We start from the raw sequence: 21,028 nt of genomic DNA, 5'->3' as shown, positions 1-21,028 counted from the left end.
AATAATCTTTTTAAAATTTTAAATTCACAAAGCCTGCTGCTGGAATCATTTAAATTGAGAAATCCCTCCGATGGTAAGAAAATAAACACACCTCACACACAAAAAAAACGAACAATAAGAAAACATGTAAACTCTGTCCATGACAATAAGAAGCATTCCCAGTACAAATATACTTATTGAAACTCTTGTGCAATCACATTCACCATTCTAATTTGAAGACACAGCTTAACAAGAGAGATTTATATCCAGAAAGCAGAGATTGCAAAATATGATTAAGCAAGCTGTAATGTTCACAACTTGTTTGGAGCACACACCAGTTACTCAATATTTTATTTGAATAGTTTATTACACTGCAAGGATGGGAAGTATTTTCTACTTTCTGTTGTCCTAGAACTTCCTCAAAGTTGGAAGATGTTGAAATTTTAATATCTTTGTACTAGTTTTGAAACACTGCAGCATTCTACATACAATTTTGACCATGGTCAGACAAATAATAAGGATCCACTCTCGAATTCAGGAAAGCACAAGAAAAGTTGGAATGGTAAAAGCCCATTTGGTCAATGAAGGATCCTGCTTCTTCAGTTTATAGATGAAAACAATAACCATGGACTCCTCCTTCAAACTACCCAAAGCTCCTATTCTCTTCTAACCTACACTTCAAACAGATCCATTAGAATACGGCACAGAAACAGGCTGTGCAGCACATCAAGTCTGTTTTGGTCATGCCCTTAAAACACTAAATGCTCTTTCACAAAACTCATTTCCTATTCGGCATTTCTGCAAGATGGACATGCATCAGTATGACTGGTACTCAGCTTTTAAGCCACATCTCCATACTTTTAAACACATTTGTACCTCTGCACTACTTACAATGACACTAGGTAATTATGCTAATGAACAAAACCAGCTCTATTTACAAATTAAATATATTTTAAAGATGACATTTGTTCTGAGTTCAAACTTCAATGCTTGCTAAAATTTTCACTGCCAAATAAATATTCCTGGAGACAGCTGAAACTCAGCTCATGTAAAGACATCAGGAGTGCTGAAAGAGCTGCCCTCTATTTATGATGAATTGTGTTAGAAGATTCTAAATCTCTTGCCTGAGGTTACCGCCTGTTAAGAAATTGTTTTTTTTGTTTCATACTTTTCTTGGACCATTAACTTTTCCTGAATTACTTATCTGTGGACTAACTCAGAATATTGTAGTCATCATTTTTTAAAACAAATCATTTGTCAACTATTGCTCCCTGTTTCTGGCAAAACTCAAACTTGATGCTTTAGTTCTTTGTTGTGACATTTTGGGCATTCAGGAACATGGATATTAAAAATCTTCCAACTGCACAGATCTTCTTATCAACCTTTTCCATGATCAATTCCTTGGTCCATATTTGTAATGAAAAGTGCCCATGTAAACTTGTCAGGTTGTAAATACAGCCGGGGGACCCTTCCCCACCCCCAACTTGCCTCACCCCAGCCCACCCCGAAGGCCCCCCACTTCTGGTCAAAGGGCTTAAAGTATTGCAGAACACAAAGCGTGACACTGCAGATGTTGCAAATCTGAAACAAAATAAAAACTCAGGGATCAGTGGTTAAGCCAGTCATCAGCTAGTTTCAGACGTACAACCTTGGAAAAGTTTACATATGAAATGTTAACATCCGTGGAAAGAGCAGAGAAGTAGCTGAGTGTTTCCAGCACACACTATAATTACAGAGTGACAAGTTTATGTAGGCAGTTTCTGTTATAAATGTGGACATAGGAATTTATAATGGAAATGTAAAAATAAGAACAGAATGTATAAATGTACCACTGGGTCTGAATTACATGTGTATTCTGCTCCAGTTATCCCTAGCCTCTTACACTGCAGTTAAAGGATACAAAAGCAAAATACTGTAGATGCCGGAAATCCTGCAACCTTTTCGGTCCAGAAATCTTTTATTCAGAAACACAATAGAATTTCTTTGAGCAGATCCAAGCAAATATTTTAATACAGTGGAAGGGAAAATATAGGAGGTACACTATTTGGATAAGTAAAACTATTTTTAGTGCTGCTTTATAATATTTTATCACTGTGTTATGTTTCAGGTAAGTATCTATATCTAATGTTTTCCAGTTCACATACTTGTGGTTAGGCATTCTAACATCATTTTATAATGCAGAAAATTCTGAAATGCAGAAATGACTTGGTCCCAGGCATTCTGAGCTGGACAGGTTACAGTGTACTGAGCAGGTAGCTGAATACACTGAGTACAGCATGCAGTATGTGGAGATAAAAACAGAGGTAGCATTTCAGGTCATTGACCTTTCATCGGAACAGTTTGGCTCTGTTTGGTTCTTCCAGGCTCTATTTGGCTCTGCCACCTGGTCATAGGTCTTAAATACTAACTCTGCTCCTTTCTCCCCACCGATGTTGTTGTGGAACTGCTGAGTATTTAAAGCATTTTCAGTTATTTTCTCACCCGAAGAATACACTTTATCTTAACCCTTCATGTGCAATGTCACAGGAAACTGACCAGTTTAGCAGTAAATAGTCAAAATCGTTGTCTCTTTAGATCTGCCTGATTATCCAATGCACTCATGCTGTGATCCTAAGGGACACAGAGCAGGAAGCTCACAGTTGAGTTCCCCATCTCCTCAGCAACAAGGTTTGAACCCAGCCAGCCCCTGGGTGCTGCCTTCCAAAATACCATCCAATGTAGAAACTCCATAGGAGCAAGGGAAGATTATAACAGTGAAGGAACAGACCTGTGACTGGTGTAAAGCTGATACTTTCAATGTTATTTCACATTTTTTTTTAAAAAAAGGTAAACCTTGGCTTTTTTATATTTATTATAATAATTATTTTTTTTTAAAAATGTCAATTTTGGTGCAGTTGAGCAGAAAGGTTTGAACTGCCAATTTGTGTACTAACGGAAGTGGGGGGGGGGGGGGGGCCGACGGTGGAATAACTGTGCTCCAATATCTTTCAGGGATGTTGTTGTTCAGCACTGATGACACTTCCCAGTGGCGCGAGGGGGGAATTAAAAAGGTTTCCAGGTGATTCCCGAGGTTGTCCAAGTCTTTGGATTCTTTCCGTCTGATGTCAAAGATGTGACTAAAATGATGGCGAGACATTTGAGCTGAATTAGATAACATTTCTGCCTTCTCCCTGGCACCGGGCTATACTCTCCACTACCCCCCACGCCCCGATCAGCTTGTTCCTGCTCCGGGCCCCGGGCCCCCGAGTCCCGGCCTGAGAGCCAAACCAGCCCGGGGGTCTCGCCCCGGCTGCCTGACAGTCGCTGACAAGTGTCGGGGCCGGGCCGGGCCGGGCCTGGCCTGGCTGGTCCGGCCTGGTGGCGGTCCCTTTATTATTTATTATTATTATTATGATGCTTATTTTTATTACCTTCTGCCTGCTCTCCGTGTCCAGCTGGATCGCGACTCTCGCCAACTTCATGGCGTTTTGCAGCGCGTTCGCCCCCGACTCTGTCAACGCCATGTCGCAGCCGGCCAGAACCTTTGGTCAGGGCGTGGGGAAACACCCGGAAGGTGTTGTGTGGTGGGGGAGTGGAGGCGCCCGGACGCACACAGGGTGGGACACTGCGGGGCACGGCTGCGGGGCACGGGCTGTGGTCCTGCCACAGCGCCCTCTGGTGGCAGTCAGCTGAGGCCACTGCCAGTGAAGAGGTTCCAGATTCCTGATTCCCAACTCTAGCTACCTCTTAAAAGTGTACCTAGGTTGATATTTTTTGGAAGCAGGAGCGCCGGAGATGAATGAGTTCATCTTGCTGTCCACCTAGCAGTTCTCCCCTGTCCAGTTTTTAAACTGACCTGACCAAGCCTGAGTTATTCCTGCATTTTCTGTTTTTTTTACTACACTTGTAGTTGGCTGACATCCTGATTTAAAATAAATCACCATAAAGGTGTTTAAATGGGGAGATAGGGAAAGATGTTTCCATTTATGGGGTAGTCCAAAATTAAGGATAAGTATAAGGTACTAATATATCTGGAAAGGAATTATACTCAGGATATGAAACTTGCTGCAATATGGAATATTTACAGGATGGAGGGTAAGCTGAGTTAGGTGGAGAAGGGTGGGTGGAGGCTCAAAATGGAGCAGGACCCAGAGCAGTTGGGACAAAGGGCTCTAAGTTCCATGCAATTCTATGTAAGTAGCTATTTTCCTGCTCATTGATCCCGCTGTTCTCACAATGGTTAGCCCGTGCTGAGTTTGGGTTCATGTTCAGTGATGGTAATTGACATGCAGATCCCATAAATTTCTGGTTGATTTAGTTTGACGCAGGTGCAACCTGGTGGATCAGTTGATATTTGAAGGAAGGCTATGAGCCTGATACTGGAGTGGATGGAGATGATTTTTCAGATGCCGACCAGCCTCTTCTATTGTGGAAAGCAGTTAGCTGACATCAGTAGGAAGCACCTCAACCACCCTTTGGTTATTACCAAGGCCCAACTGAAGCAATTTGCAGGCTGACCTGCCAATAAGCGCACTGCATGGCCAACTGAGATAGACAGGCACCTACTGAGAACAAATGGGCAGAGCATACACTTAGAGGTTGCTGGAGGTTGGATCTAACAAAGTTTGGATACTTTTTGGCAGGAATGCCCTTCCTTGTCTCTTCCTTGGCCTGCTGCCGTCATTGAGTGCCTTCCTAAACACCCCTTCCTGACACCCCCCCCACTTCCTGACAACCCCCCCTTCCTGACACCACCCCTTCCTGACCCTACTCCCCCTTCCTGACACCACCACCCCCCCACTTTCCTGAAACCACCCCCCCCCCACCCCACTTCCTCCCCACCCTCTTAATCAACAATTCTGGCTTGGCATTCCCTCTGGTGTGAGAAGCTGCCTGTTGGTGCCTATTAAGAGATTGGCAGCTCACCCCAAATAATGCTGATTGTGTTGATGAAGCTCAAATTGTATTTCAGGTGGAGCTTTGTGAAGGGATGAGAATGAGAAGGGATGAGCAGTGTGCACCATCATGCATGTGTTTTTGTAAAAAGAATGCAAAACACATTCTGATGAAAGTTCACAGACCTGAAACAATAACTCTGCCAGATGCTTCCAGACGCGCTGGGTATTTCCAGCATTTTCTGTTTTAATTTCAGATTTCCAACATTGGCAGTACTTTGCTTCTGCGGAACACAGTTACTTTGGTATGCCTAGGAAAAAAAAGCTGGAGAGGAGAGATTAAATGCATCTTTAAGTATGATTAGGGCGATTACCTCAGCATACAGGTGTGGTGAGAAGAAGTGAGATATTCTGATGGGAATACTGAGCAGGGCCCTCAACCGTGTCTGGCCCATCTCCCGCGCATCCGCCCTCACGCCTTCTCCTCCCTCCCAGAAACATGATAGGGTCCCCCTTGTCCTCACTTATCACCCCACCAGCCTCCGCATTCAAAGGATCATCCTCCGCCATTTCTGCCAACTCCAGCATGATGCCACTACCAAACACATCTTCCCTTCACCCCCCCTATCGGCATTCCGTAGGGATCGCTCCCTCCGGGACACCCTGGTCCACTCCTCCATCACCCCCTACTCCTCAACCCCCTCCTATGGCACCACCCCATGCCCACGCAAAAGATGCAACACCTGCCCCTTCACTTCCTCTCTCCTCACCAGCCATGGACCCAAACACTTTCTTTCAAGTGAAGCAGCATTTCACTTGCATTTCCCCCAACTTAGTCTACTGCATTCGTTGCTCCCAATGTGGTCTCCTCTACATTGGAGAGACCAAACGTAAACTGGGCGACCGCTTTGCAGAACACCTGCGGTCTGTCCGCAAGAATGACCCAAACCTCCCTGTCGCTTGCCATTTTAACACTCCACCCTGCTCTCTTGCCCACATGTCTGTCCTTGGCTTGCTGCATTGTTCCAGTGAAGCCCAATGCAAACTGGAGGAACAACACCTCATTTTCCGACTAGGCACTTTACAGCCATCTGGACTGAATATTGAATTCAACAACTTTAGGTCGTGAGCTCCCTCCCCCATCCCCACCCCCTTTCTGTTTCCCCCTTCCTTTTCTTTTTTTTCCAATAAATTATATAGATTTTCCTTTTCCCACCTATTTCCATTATATAAAAAAAAGGGGGAAAAGGGGGAAAAAAATACATCTTTTATGCTCTCCCCACCCCCACTAGAGCTATACCTTGAGTGCCCTACCATCCATTCTTAATTAGCACATTCGTTTAGATAATATCACCAACTTTAACTTTAACACCTATGTGTTCTTTTGTACTATTGTTGTTGACATCTTTTGATGATCTGCTTCTATCACTGCTTGTTTGTCCCTACAACCACACCCCCACTCCACCTCTCTCTCTCTCTCTCTCTCTCCGCCCCCCACACACACACCTTAAACCAGCTTATATTTCAACTCTTTCTTGGACTCGAACTCAAGTTCTGTCGAAGGGTCATGAGGACTCGAAATGTCAACTCTTTTCTTCTCCGCCGATGCCACCAGACCTGCTGAGTTTTTCCAGGTAATTCTGTTTTTGTTTTTGTTTTGGATTTCCAGCATCCGCAGTTTTTTTGTTTTTATATATATATAATATATATATATATATATATATATATTAGATTATTATTTAGTCAGCCTAAATACTACATGTATACACCAGTAATACAAGTCAGAAATATTTTCAGGATGTTATAGGTATTTTTAAGATTGTGCTCACAATTTGCTCTGCCAGGGAGGATAGGATGTGGTCTTGTAGCTGACTTCTGGCTTGATTTTAATACCCCATCCACCACCTTAAACATTCACTCCCTCCACCACCGACACACAGTGGCAGCAGTGTGCACCATCTACAAGGTGCACTGCAGCAACTTGCCAAGTCTCCTTCGACAGCACCTTCCAAACCCACAAACGCTACCATCTAAAAGGACAAGGGCAGCAGACGCGTGGGAACATCAACACCTGGAAGTTTCCCTCCAAGCCATTCACCATCCTGACTTGGAGCATTTGCTCACAGAATAACAAAGAAAAATCTGTCGTTCCAACTCCAACCATCTCCCAGAAGCTTAAAATAGTTCATATAACCACCCCGTCAATCAGGCATGGCACTAAGAGGGGTAAGTTAACACCAAGTAGAGAAGAAAGCCATTGTTAGCTGTAGATCTGCAAAGGAAGGCCTTATGGAAATACTATAGCAGTTTTATGACATAAATTTGGTTTGACATTTATCATGTTTTGGAGACAATAAACGCTAAACACAGATTAATGAAGCCATTTGCAATTGTATAAAGAGTCAATCATATAAAGTTTAAAGATTTGGTACATGGATCCGTGTACCGGATCCAAAATTCAGCTGAACTGGGGGAACTGTTTAAGGTTTTATTCCCCTTATCCGATTAACTTCTGTTAAATTTGCACAGCAACTGGTGAAAGGAACTTTATATAATTCTGAGTATTGCTCTTCACAAGTCCATCACTGTGCCAAAACTATACTGAGGTGTGCCTGGGTAGTCTTTAGTTCCATAGAAAAATTCTGAGGCTTTTGTTCAACAAATGTTATATCAAGTGCTTCAAAACACATTTCCTGCCGCTCTAAAGGACCATAAAATAGAGATTACACTTCAGCATTTAGTTGTAGGAAGATAAGGATAATGATCCGGAGGGAGTGTAAACAGTTTCTAAAACAATGGAGACCAGGGTAGTAATTCCCTTATCTAGGAGAGAAGTGTGAGCTTCAGATGAAATGGAGCTTACTTCAAAGATCAGTGGGAGGGACACAATGCTGTTCAAGAAAACTGTCTATTAAATCAATTTGACTTTTGAACTGTAAACATAGATTATATAATGAAAAGCACAGGCAATAAAGGACAAAAAACACATGCACTACAGAATGATTATAAAGTAGCTGGCTGAATGGTGCAGATTTCAGTTCATTACTTTCCTTTGGCAAAATGGACACAGAATTCTAGTTAACCTATTATCAATGAAAATATGAAACACAACTGCACAAACAATCCAATAGTGTTAAAAACAAAAAACTGCGGATGCTGGAAATCCAAAACAAAAACAGAATTACCTGGAAAAACTCAGCAGGTCTGGCAGCATCGGCGGAGAAGAAAAGAGTTGACGTTTCGAGTCCTCATGTGTTCTGTTGAAGGGTCATGAGGACTCGAAACGTCAACTCTTTTCTTCTCCGCCGATGCTGCCAGACCTGCTGAGTTTTTCCAGGTAATTCTGTTTTTGTTTTGAATCCAATAGTGTTGCTGCAACTCTTCTACCAGGGACACTTCTGGGTGATCTTTGGATGAGAACCAAAGACACATTTAACCTATCATTATCTTCTAATGTTTCAGTCTGCAAGAGTATTGTTCATTGCTCTTAAAGCACTGTCTATAAAATTCTGGGTCAGTTCTTGACTGGGCCAAGCTTTTGGGACTGCCTTCCCTATACGTGTAGGTCAAACATAATCATATTGGCCATTGTGGAAGGCTGGTATAAAGATGCTGTTTATTATGATTTAAACTTCAAACAGGAATTTTTGGATTTAAAATCTCAGCTATCATTCACGTTGTACAATGAAAATAAACCAAATGCGAACTGTCGACAATACAGGAATGAGATTTCATCACCAGCACACATATTGCTCATCACTGAATGTTTGTACCTTTATAAAAGCAGCAGTGCTTTGTCGCTGCCACAGGTTACCATCAACCACTCTCTTAATGACTCTCCCACATTGTTAGAAACAGTGAACGCAATCAGCCTTCCGCCTAGTGACAAAGCTCCAGGAGCTGATGCTATCCAGGCTGAGGTCTATAAAGCTGGAGGTCAGCGCCTGGTCAAGAAGCTCTTTCAGTCTATGTGGGAGCAATGAACCATCCTACAAGAATACAAAGCTGCCTCAATTGTCTACCTGTACAGGTGGAAAGGAACTTGGCAATATAGAAACATTCATAGAGGAATCTCACTCCTCTCCATGTCTGACAAAATCTTCGCCAGAGCCCTTCTGAACCACTTAGTGCAACATCCTGACCAGGATCTGCTGCCAGTGTGGTTTCAGAAAAGGTTGAGGAACCATTGATTTGCTGTTTGCAGTTAGACAGCTCCAGGAGAAAGACAGAACATGGGCTTCTACACCACGTTTGTTGACCTAACCAAGGTCTTTGACACAGTCAGAAATGAAGGCTTTTGGAACTTAATGGAGAAATTTGGCTGCCCTGAGAAATTCATCACAATGTTTGACAGTTCCATGACAGCATACTCACATGTGTCTTGGATGATGATGAGTCTTCTGACCCATTCCCAGTCAATAATGGAGTTAAACAGGGCTGCATGCTAGCACCAACCTTCTTCAGCTTGTCTTTCTCTACTATGCTCACCAATGGCTTCCATGATGGTGATCCTGGCATTGAAATTAGATATGGAGCTGGTCAATCTGAGATAACTCCAGACAAAGACCTGGATGCACTTCACAATTTTCTGTTTCCGGATGACTGTGCACTAACTGTCAGTTCAGAGCTGGACATGAAATGTAGCATACACTTGTTCTCCAATGGATGTGGCAATTTTAGCACAAGGAAAACTGAAGTACCAACCTGCTCTAGGAAAGCCTTATCTCAAGCCCAAAGTTTCAGTTCATGACCAGAACCTGTCAGCAGTGGATAAGTCCACTTATCTTGGCAGCACACTTCATCGAGCTGTCTATGTTGATGCAAGATGCATGTAAGAATTGCCAAAGAAAGTACAGACTTCCAACAACAGACTGGGAATGAAAAGGAGTAAGTCTGCCTACCAAACTGAAAGTCTATAGAGCAATAGCCCTGCCCACTCTGCTCTACACATGCAAGACTCAGACTATGTACCAGCCTCATGCCAAGAAGCTCAACCACTTTCACATGAGCTGCCTTTGGAAGATCAGATGGCAGGACAAAATGCCAGACACTGAGGTGCTCAGCTGAGCTGGCGTGCCAAGCATCCACGCCATATTGAGAAAGTCACATTTGAGTTGGGCTACTTATGCAGCTAGAATATGTGGCACTTGTTTATGAAGTGAAACTCTTCTTTGGAGAGCTTGACTCTGGGGTGTGTTCTCATGGCGATTGAAGGAAATGCTATAAGGATACTCTGAAGGCTTCACTTAGGAATTTTGATATTTGATATGCAGTGTTCGTAAATAGCAGCTTGTTGTGGGTGGAATGATGCCAGTAGGTAGACACTTATTTGCTAAGTGACACCATGAATATAACTTTTTAAAAGCTCATTATATTGCAAAACCTATTTTTAATTAAGAACAGAAGTCACCGTGGGTTTTCCCTGAGTGACTGCAACTTTGCAGTTGGTGGAGGGTGAAGGGAATGTTGAGCGGGGGAGGGGTGGGAGGAGGGGAGAAATGGCGTGGAGTGGGAGGGAAGGGTGTAAGGAGGGAAGAGGGAAGGGTGTAAGAAAGGAAAGGGGGGAGGGTGTGAAGAGGTGGAAGGAAGAAAGTTCTCTTGCTGGAGGGTGGTGCCCAGTAATAGAGCTTCCAGGAAATAACAGTCAGCAAACCTGGGTGGATTTGGCAGCTTTGCTGGGGATTTTTTAAAAAATGGTAAGTTGAAGGCGGAGGATTTTTCCCGATCCAGTTTGTTTTTTTGGTGCCTTTTAAAGATGACACTGTTCAGAAAAGTTACAGGGATTGAGAGAGTCACTGGAAATTGTTTCAGATTCCAGGCTGTTTTATTTTGTTTTTATATAAAGTTTTCCCATTGCCTTTGGTCTTCAATTTGGCAATGTGATTTAAACAAAAGTAATTTCCAATTACACATAGAAAACTAGTTGGTCAATAGTTTCCCAGTTGACCTTTGAGAAATGATCCTGACCATAGGTTTGTATGCTTAGTTACATGGACTGGGTCCAAATTCTTGTAACTTCAGCTATGCGAGTGTCCTCATTTCTCTCATTTGTATAGCAGTAAAATACAGCAACAATTTGCGGGATGTATACTACATTTGTACAGTAATTGTGGATATATGTTATATTTTATTCTCTGTTACCTGATATGAAATGGCTGCCTTAAAGTTAAATGGTTTGCCATTCTAGAGCATAAGACCATAAGACGTAGGAGCAGAAGTAGGCCATTCGGCCCATTGAGTCTGCTCTGCCATTCAATGAACTCATGACTGATCTGATAATCCTCACTCCACTTTCCTGCATTTTCCCCATAACTCTTGATTCCCTTACTGATTAAAAATCTGTCTATCTCAGCCTTGAATATACTTTACAACCCAGCCTCTACAGCCCTCAGCGGTAAAGAATTCCACAGATTGACTACCCACTGAGAGAAGAAATTCATCCTCATCTCTGTCTTAAATGGGTGACCCCTTACTCTGAGATTATGCCCTCTGGTCCTAGGCTCTCCCACAAGGGGAAACAACCTCTCAGCATCTACCTTGTCAAGCCCCCTAAGAATCTTATATATGTTTCAGTAAGTTCACCTCTCATTCTTCTAAACTCCAATGAGTATAGGCCCAACCTACTCAACCTCTCCTCATAAGAAAATCCCTCCAAATCCAGGATCAACCTAGTGAACCTTCTCTGGACTGCCTCCAATGCCAGTATATCCTTCCTTAGATAAGGGGACCAAAACTGTTCACAGTGTTCTAGATGTGGTCTAACGGGTGCCTTCTATAGCTATAGCAAGACTTCCCTATTTTATACTCCATTTCCTTTGAAATAAAGGCCAACATTCCATTTGCCTTCCCTATTACCTGCTGCAGTTGTATGTTAGCTTTCTGTGGCCCATGCATAAAGACCCCCAAATCCCTCTGTGCTGCAGCTTTCTGCAGTCTTTCTCCATTTAAATAATACCCAGCTCCTCTATTCTTCCTGCCAGAGTGCAAAACCTCACATCTTCCCACGTTACATTCCATCTGCCAAGTTTTTGCCCACTCACTTATGCTGTCTTATCCCTCTGTAGATTCTTTGTCTTATCCTCACCACTTACCTTCCCACCAATTTTTGTCATCTGCAAACTTGGTGATAGTACATTCACTTTCCTCATCCAAGTCATAAATTTATATTGTAAATAATTGTGACAGGTTCCAATTCTAATGTTGCTCATCGCTGCTTTTCACAGGAGTTGCAAGTACCTGTTAAAAAGTAGATATTTTAACAGCCAAATAATATCCAAGATCATTCTTCAATATTGACACGCAAGCGTATTCTAGTCACTCTAAAGCTGAAGTGATAGTATCTGTGATACCCTTATGCTTTAAATTTATTTCTACAGGAATTTCATGTCGGTGAATGGGAAGTGGTGCATGTTTGAACAAAAGAAAGTGAATTATATTTTGAAAGGAGGAGAGATGAGTGAAATGGAAGAGCAGAGGGATGTAGGGGTTCAGATTTATGACATTAAATTTTTGTTTTATTCATTCATGGGCTGTGAGCATCACTGGTTAGAACAGCATTTATTGCCCATTCCTAATTCCCTTGAGAAGGTGCCTTTTTGAACTGCTAAAGTCCATGTGGTTTAGGCACACCCACAGTGCTGTTAGGGAAGGAGTTCCAGGATTTTGACCCTTGCCTGCGCAATTTCCAAAGGACCATAGAAAGTCTATTGCAAGGACTTCCCCGAGTAGTAGTGTACCTAGATGATGTCCTGATCACAGGACCAGCAGAAGCTGAACGTTTGGCCAACCTAGAAGAGGTTTTAAGAAGATTTTTGGAAGCTGGTGTACGATTAAAGTAAGAGAAATGTACATTTCAAGTGCCAGAAGTCATTTACCTGGGTCACTGAGTGGATGACATGGGGTTGCATCCAGTAGAGGAGAAAGTTAGAGCAATTAAAGAGGCGCTCTCTCTGGCCAGTGTAACTGAAATCAAGTCTTTTTTGGGCATGATTAATTATTGTAGTTGCTTCTTGCCAAACTTGTCAACAGTGTTAGCCTCTTTACACTTACTATTAAAAAAGAATCATCGTTGGTCATGGAATTCACAACAAGAAGAAGCCTTTGTGAAAGTTAAGAAACTATTATATTCATCATGTCTACTGATACATTACGACCCATCAAAAGAATTAATATTAACACGTGATGCATCTTCTTATGGCGTGGGAGCTGTATTATCACAAAGAATGGAAGATGGTTCTGAAAGGCCAAACGGCTGTGTCCAGAACCCTCAGCAAAGGGCTATTCACAACTAGAAAAGGAAGGTTTATCTGTAATATTTGGAGTGAAATTCTTCAGTATCTGCATCGACATTTCACCATTATGTTGGACCATAAATCATTAATGGATTTATTCAGTGAGGATAAAGCCATTCCGCCAATAACCTCAGTAAGAATTGGGCTTTGATATTATCTGCATATGAATATGTCTTTACGCACCGACCTGGATTACATATTGCAAATGCGGATGTGCAAAGTCATCTCCTGTTACCAGATAGCATTGTACATGCTCCAGTGCCACACGAAGTTGTGCTTGTACTGAATTTTTTGGACTCTTTGCCTGTGTGTGCAAAGCAAATAAGGATTTGGACGAATAGTGATCCAATTTTTCAAAAGTCCGAGACCCTGTATTGCAAGAGTGGTCAAACTCACCAATGTCTGAAGAGATAAAACCGTTCTATGCCCGTAAACAGAGTTAAGTTGTCAAGATGGAATCTTGTTGTGGGGATCAAGAGTTGTTGTCCCTTCGCAAGAAAGAGAACCACTCTTGACAGAGCTTCACAGTGCACATCAAGAATATCAAAGATAAAGATGCTTACGCAAAGCTATGTCTGGTGGCCAGGCATAGACAGTGACATTGAAAGCGTGGTCAAGCACTGTCTCCAGTGTCAGCAACAACAGAAGTTGCCTGTTTCAGCTCCAATGCATCTGTGGGAATGGCCTGGTCGACCCTGGGTTAGACTACATATTGATTATGCAGGGCCATTTTTAGGTACCATCTTTTTATTGATTGTCGATGTGCACTCTAAGTTAGATCACCGACATTGAGTGCAAGTATTGAAAAGCTGCGCCAATGTTTTGGCATACATGGCTACCGGAAGTTATTGTTTCGGATAATGGTATGATCTTCATTAGTACAAAATTTCAGAGATTCATGAGCATGATTTATGATTTATCTTTAATCACCTGACCTGGATATATGGATATGTTCTGGATTAAAATGATCTTTGTAAATAGGAAATGTAAAGAAAACTAAAGGGGGAGGAAATGTAGTGATTGAAGTTAGAACCTTTCCTACTGTCTATTAGGGGGTCACATGATTGCTGTGACGAATGAGCCCTAAGGGTGGATAATCTGAGGGGCGGCGGTGGGGGTGCTTTTCTCGTCATTGACCTGGTTCAAGAATGCAGCTCCAAAAAGAGCTCTGTAATAAAGTTATCTGTTTCAAGTAAGACAGCTGTCCAGTACATCAAGTTCATCACAGTATTAATTATTTGAGTCCCCAAAAATCAATGAACTATGCTGTTTAAGTGAAAAATATTAATGCTGATAGGTGGTAGGCATTTTATTTTGAACTGTGTGATATTTTGAATCATTTACCTTTAGAATAGCTAGAATTTCATTATGCAGCATTTTACAAATCAAGTATCCATTATGCAAAATCCTCGGAGCTGTCATGTTTCAGATAATTTTTGTTTTTGGATACAGCACATAGGACTAGGCCTATTTACATTACAATAGCCTAAGCCTAGGCCAGTTATAGTCTAAAGTCAATAAATTCGCTAGAAAAGTAGGATGTATCACTGAATAATAAATACTGGGCACCTGTAATGAGTTCCCACCCATGGTACCATCTTCGATTCTGCTTGAAGGAGAGGGTTCAGAGCGTCGAAGTGCTCTGCTGGGAGCTATTCTTGAACTGTTCTTCCAGCTTCGTCTACCTCATCAGCATTGGTTTTTGTCACATAAGTTTATCTTTTATTTTATGGGTTGTCATTATTTCTTGCTCACTTACATGCACTTGAGCAACATGCATTTATATCAACCCGTCACACATCTTAATATCGTCTATGGGCACTTGCTCTCCCGGAATCACTATGTTATCCCCGTCATCACTGTTTTTATCACTTACATTTCAAGACCCGAAAATTGCCTTGGTTCGTTGGCTGAATTAATGATGTTTTGTTGGGCTTGGAGATTTTGGAAAGTATCCTGATTCCTGTGGGCAGCTGTTCGCGATTCTGACTGAGGCCTTTCTCCCTTCAGGCTGGCAGTGAGTACTGAGTAGGCCAGTGGATTTTAGGCTATTTTATTTTTTAAGGTGTTCACCTGCCACTTTGTGGTGTTGAGAGCTGGGAGGTGGGGGGAAAAAGACAAAATACTTAGGCACTAAACAGGTGATGACAGGCAAACAATGTGGCAGCACCAGAAAGGGCAAGTAGTTTTGGCACGTTATTCACCTCCAGGGTATCAATCTCACCCTCTGCAATTACTCTGGATCTCCACATACATCTTCACATTCCAAACACATTTTCAGATTTTTGGCTGTGTCAGGAAGAACACTACTGCTCCATAGGCTATCAATAAGGAGTTAGCAACCTTAGGCTGCCTCCTCAGATCTTCATTGTTTCTTTCAACCCAGCTTTGCTTCTCCCTTTGCAGCTGTTTCTTTAACTTGGAGCTCTATTTAGCTTTACTTCTGGAAGTACTGGGACCTTTCTCCTGTCCTCCTTGATGTGTCCTGCTCCATGGACCTCCTGCTCAGGTCACCTGACCTGCACTTTTTCAGTGTTTGGGCCCTTTAAGCCTTTTTCTACTGCACATGCGTGCAGGGCCTCTTTCCAGACCAAGGGATGACAAAAGACAAATTGCGTGTGTGCCGGCCAGCTCCCAGCCGCACATCACGCAAGACCTGAGGGCGGCTACAGCCTGCTGGGAAATGTAGTTCCATGGCATCAGCAGTGGCAGCAAGTTCCCAGTTTGTTCCTTGCACCCAGGTGGGAGTCAGGGCTATCACTGCTTGGAAGAGGAGGTACCTGAGCAGCGTTCTGGCATGCTCTGGCAGCACTACACCATTGGCACTCCAGCACCCCTTGAGACCTCAATACCACGTGATAATCCTGGAGATTTCTCATTGGATGAACATGCAGAGGTCACCTTATATCTCAGTTAACCAGCAAATTTGATTACCAGCACCTCCCATTCCCAGAGCATGCTGGATAACAGAGTTTTTCCTGTATTATCATTTTCTTCTCTTGCCTGGAACTGGAAAATTTAATTGGCTTTGCTTCCAGTTTCCATCCTCCTCTTGCTTCACATGGTCCATCTCTGACTCTTCCCTTCCTTGGTTTCTCTTAATTCCATTTCTGGGGAAAGGCCACTGACCAATCGCCTCTCTAGGTTCATTGACTCCCATAGCTATATTTCACCTTCTAATGTGTATGTCCCAAACATTATTTCACTCTCTGTGAACCATGTCTAAGAAACAAAGGAAATTCCATGCATTTTACTTCCCGGTTTGCTGCCTGTGAGAATAATTCAAAGTGTGTGTCTTCATACTTTATGATGTCACTGTTGCTGGATGCCTGGAGATTACCTTGACTTGGCACCAGATTCAAATTAACCTATGCCAGGAGACGTAAAACCTATGCTTTGGGGATCGCTAATTTTTTGTGCACAGCTTTCTTTGAGATCCGTGGTAAACACCATCACTTCTCCATTGACTCCAAAATCCAGGCCATTTCAGTGACTGACCACTAAATCTACCAAAAGACTCCTTAGGTAAGAGACGGAAGCAGGAGGTATTGATTCACTCAAAGGCATTTAGATAGATTTATTTCAGAAAAAAATCATGGGATAAAGTTTATCAGTAATTTGAAGAATGGGATATTCTAAGTGTAGTATGTTTGAGTGAAACAGGTGACATTGATCCTATGGTTCCTGAAGCTTTCCACCACTTAAGATGTTCCCAGCCTCATGTGCGAGGCTGTTGTAAACTCTATTTGATTGCCACGCTTAGTCAACTACTCCATTATTATATCCTGTGACTAACAGGACATTAGAAGACCAACTAGCAATTCTTAACATTTCCTTTCTGCTACCTTTGGCAGAGGTTGACTTGGACAAACTGGGCTGAGAGGGTTGTGAGCTAGTATGCTAGAATACATGTTTTAAAGCTAAAATGTACTTGTAAATATTTATTCAAATTGTACAAAGTGGTTAGAGATGGGATGCCATGTTAACAGGCCCAGATTATTCTGTAGCAGGGCATCTAATGGCTCCAGTTAAGATCATCCTTTCATTTAGGGTTTTTGTTTTGCAAAGCAAGTTGCTGCAACTGGTAACAAGCTGATAATGGCGCAGTAAAGAAAACGGGGCACCTAGGACCTGACTGAACAGGGCAAACCACTGTGTATCTCCTTAACTAATTAGATTAATGAAATAAGAAATAAACAGTGCAAGGGCTGTGTGGTAAAGTGAGGTGTCTTGTCCCTTTAAGAGAATGCAAGTGTACTGATCATTTGACAGTACTGATGAATCATTGTACAGTGCAGGCAACTGGGAACTGTAAATCTAGTTGTGGAGGTTTCTGAGTGAGTATACATGATCTGGTGCTCTTCCCTATGTCTCAATAAACCATTGCTTATATCAGCCTCTCCCCATTATTGATTGCGAGCAGCAATTGAGGAGAACATAGGAAGGTGTGCAGTTAGAGTTCGGTTGGCCAACGAACTCATTTACCCAAGACATAAAAGGCTGAGTAAGGAATTGAAAATTAAAGGGGGAGAATACAATGACAAATAGGGTAGAAGAAAAGAAATAGAGAGGGAAAGAAAAAAATGGATTAAGATAGGAAAAGAAGACAAAGAAAACTAAAAAAAAAAAATGACATTTTAAAAATCTCTAACAGTTAATTCTTGAAGGAAATCTTGCTTTTTTTTATTCATTCATGAGATGTGAGTGTCACTGGCTTGGCCAGCATTTATTGCCCATCCCTAATTGCCCTTGTTCAGAGGGCACTTAAGAGCCAACCACATTGCTGGCCAGACCAGGTAAGGACAGCAGATTTCCTTCCGTAAAGGGCATTAGTGAACCAGATGGGTTTTTGCAACAATCAACAATCGTTTCATGGTCATCAGTAGACTTTTAATTCCAGATTTTTAAAAAATTGAATTCAAATTCCCCCATCTGCTGTGGTGGGATTTGAACTAGAGCATTACCCTGGGTCTCTGGATTACCAGTTCAGCAACAATACCACTACGCCATCACCTCCTCATATAGGGCTTTAGTGAGACCACACCTGAAACACTGTGTGCAGTTTTGGTCTTTCTATTTGTAGAACGGCACTCTTGTATTGGAGGTGGTACAGCAAAGGTTCACTAGATTGGTCGCTGGGATGAGTGAGTTTTCCTGTGATGAGAGGTTAAGGAAAGTGGTCTACATTCTCTGGAGTTTAGAAGAATGAGAGTTGATCTCATTGATGCTGAAGAGGTTTGGCAGAGTAGACACTGATGTTGTTTTCCCTGGCTGGGGATACTAGAACACAGGGGCACAGTCTCAGGATAAGGACATTTAGGACTAAGTCAAAGAGAAATTTCTTCACTCAAAGCATTGTGAATCTTTGGAATTCTCTACCCCAGAGGATTGTTGATGTTCCACCATTGAATATATTTAAAGCTGGGAGAGGCATAATTTTGGTCTCTAAAGGTATCAAGGGAAATGAGAAGCAGGCAGGAAAGTGGAGATGAAGCTCAAGATCTGCCATGATCATATTGATTGGCAGAGCAGGCTTGACAGCCCTACACCTGCTCCTATGATGTTTTTATGTAGGTTTATTGGCAGTAACTAACACTTTGCACATCATTAAAAGGGCACTTAGACTTGAGATGACAAGACCCAACCTGTGGTGAGTTTAGTTTGCCCCTGCCATACAAAGACAATTTAATACCATTCAATGCATTCAAAATGTTCCTTTGTCAGTCTTTTGATCTTCCAAACCCAATTGCCTGTAAAGAAAAAATGATGGGGAACTTTCACTTCATTTCCCTTTTTTTAAGCTGTTGAAATAAGCACAACCTGATTGGAATTATTTATGGAGAGGAAGACAGTTAACGTTTCGAGTCCGTATAACTTCATCAGAACTGAAGAGAAATAGAAATGAGGTGAAATATAAGCTGTTTAAGGTGGGTGGGACAGGTGGAGCTGGATAGAGGGCCAGTGATAGGTGGAGGCAAAGGAGAGATTGCGAAAGATGTCATAGGCAAAAAGACAAAGGGATGTTGATGGTAGTGATATTAGCTAAAGGATGTCCTAATGGTGACATTAAGTGTAGTAAGCAATGTCAGCATCTGCAGTATTTTGCTTTTATCTGATTGGAATTAGACTACTCTAAGACTGACAACAAACAAAAGGGGATAACGCTGCTAATGCAGTAGCTTGCTATTGCTAACTAATCATTAGCTCTGTAATAAATTAATGGTCTCTCAAAATGATAGCAATTTCTCACCAAAAGGCAGTAAAGTTACCTTCCTTACAACAATGCTCACATCATCTGCACAAAATAAGCATGAAAATTATAGATTTTGGTAAGAATTAAGTTGGATTAAATCAATATCAAACCCATGGCAGCAGTTAGACTCAATCCCACTGGTGATGATGCTGAGAGTCAAGACCCCTCTTAGCACTTGTAGCAACTAATGTTATAGCATGTCAGTATCGCTTGAAGCTCTGTGAAGCAAATAATTGTAATAGCTCCATCCAGTTGCAGGACATGAAAACTGCAGCACTATTTAGCATTGTTTAGGCTTGGTCTTGATGCCCTAATATGGACTCTGTTAGTAAATGGAGAGATGGTTGGATTAATTAGAATTTCCCATTCATTTCTCAGCTGTAAGTTTGATAGTCATGCTATGACTTTTCATTCAATGTGTGTATGATTATTTGCAAACCTTTCTGATTCCATTTCTTATATATAGCAGACTGATCAGACGTGATAAAAAATGTGGATCATCTAAAGCTCCATTTTGGAATGTGGCTTTCACTGGTAAGGCTGGCATTTATTGCCCACTCCTAGGAGCTCTGAGAAGTTGGTGTTGGGTTGTCCTCTTGAACTGCTGCAGTCCATGTGGTGAAGGAACTCCCACGTCGCTGTTATGTAGAAAGTTTTAGGATTTTGGCCTGCAATGATGAAGGTGGAAACACACCAAAATCTGGATGGTGTGTGATTTGCAGGCGAACATGGAGTTTATGGTTTCTCCATATTCATTGGACCTGTTATGTTGCATCTTTCCATACCAGTGCTTCTGATATGTTTTCCTTTTTCTTCAACAGAGGATTCGCCCCACCAAGGTTGACAGAGCCCTCAATCGTGACGGGCTGATTTCCCACACTTCTGCTCTCACCTTTTCCCGTTCCCTTTAAAACCTCATCTTTCACCTCACCAGCCTCCATATTCAATGGATTTTCCTCCACCATTTTCACCATCTTCTGTCTGATGCCTCTACCAAGCACATATCTTTCCCTCCCCTCCCCCTGCAGCATTCCGAAGGGACCGTTCCCTCTGCAGCACCTAAGCCACTCCTCAAACACCCCTAACACCCCCCTCCCCTTCCCTTGGCTCCTTTCCCAAGCAAGGACAGGAGATGCAACACCTGCCCTTTTACCCCGCCCCTTCTCACCGTCCCAGGCCCCAAATGCTCCTTCCAGATGCAGCAGTGATTTATGTGTACTCCTTTCAATTTAGTATGCTGAATTTGCTGCTCACAATGCAGTCTGCTCTAAACTGGGGAGAGCATACGCATATTGATAAGCCGCTTTGCAACCATCTCTGTTCAGTCCGCTAACTTGAGCCCAAGTTTCCAATCACTTGTCTGTTTAATTCTTGCTCTTGCAATGACCTTTCTATCCTCGGCCTCCTGCAGCATTCCAATGAAGATCAATCTAAGCTTGAGGAGCAGCCCCTCATCTTTCAGTTAGCCTTTTACAACCCTCCACACTCAACACTGAATGGAACAATTTCAGACTGTAACTTCCTTTTTCTTTGCAGGCTCCTATTTTGCTCTTGTGTTTCTCTTGCATTTGATTGTGGACGGAAGCTGTTAATCATTCTGCCATTCCCAACTCCTCAAGACGCCTCTTTTG

The 21,028-nt window shown here is 42.3% G+C and overlaps 1 protein-coding gene across 6 annotated transcripts in view; it reads right to left on the bottom strand.

The window, feature by feature from the left end:
• Positions 1–3,524, bottom strand: part of vps9d1 (VPS9 domain containing 1) — a 98,633-nt gene extending 95,109 nt beyond the window's left edge. For all 6 annotated transcript variants that reach the window (XR_005943511.1, XM_041191292.1, XM_041191293.1 and 3 more), the window contains exon 1: positions 3,390–3,524. Coding sequence is in view for 5 of the 6 variants with exons in the window: in XM_041191292.1 (XP_041047226.1) it covers positions 3,390–3,482 (93 nt within the window). In the remaining variant the exon portion in view is untranslated. The remainder of the gene's footprint in view (positions 1–3,389) is intronic.
• Positions 3,525–21,028: the final 17,504 nt, after the last annotated feature.

The sequence above is a fragment of the Carcharodon carcharias genome, chromosome 7, assembly GCF_017639515.1.
Source record: "Carcharodon carcharias isolate sCarCar2 chromosome 7, sCarCar2.pri, whole genome shotgun sequence".
In the NCBI taxonomy this organism is placed as follows: domain Eukaryota; kingdom Metazoa; phylum Chordata; class Chondrichthyes; order Lamniformes; family Lamnidae; genus Carcharodon; species Carcharodon carcharias.
This window is presented reverse-complemented; position numbering and strand designations above follow the sequence as displayed.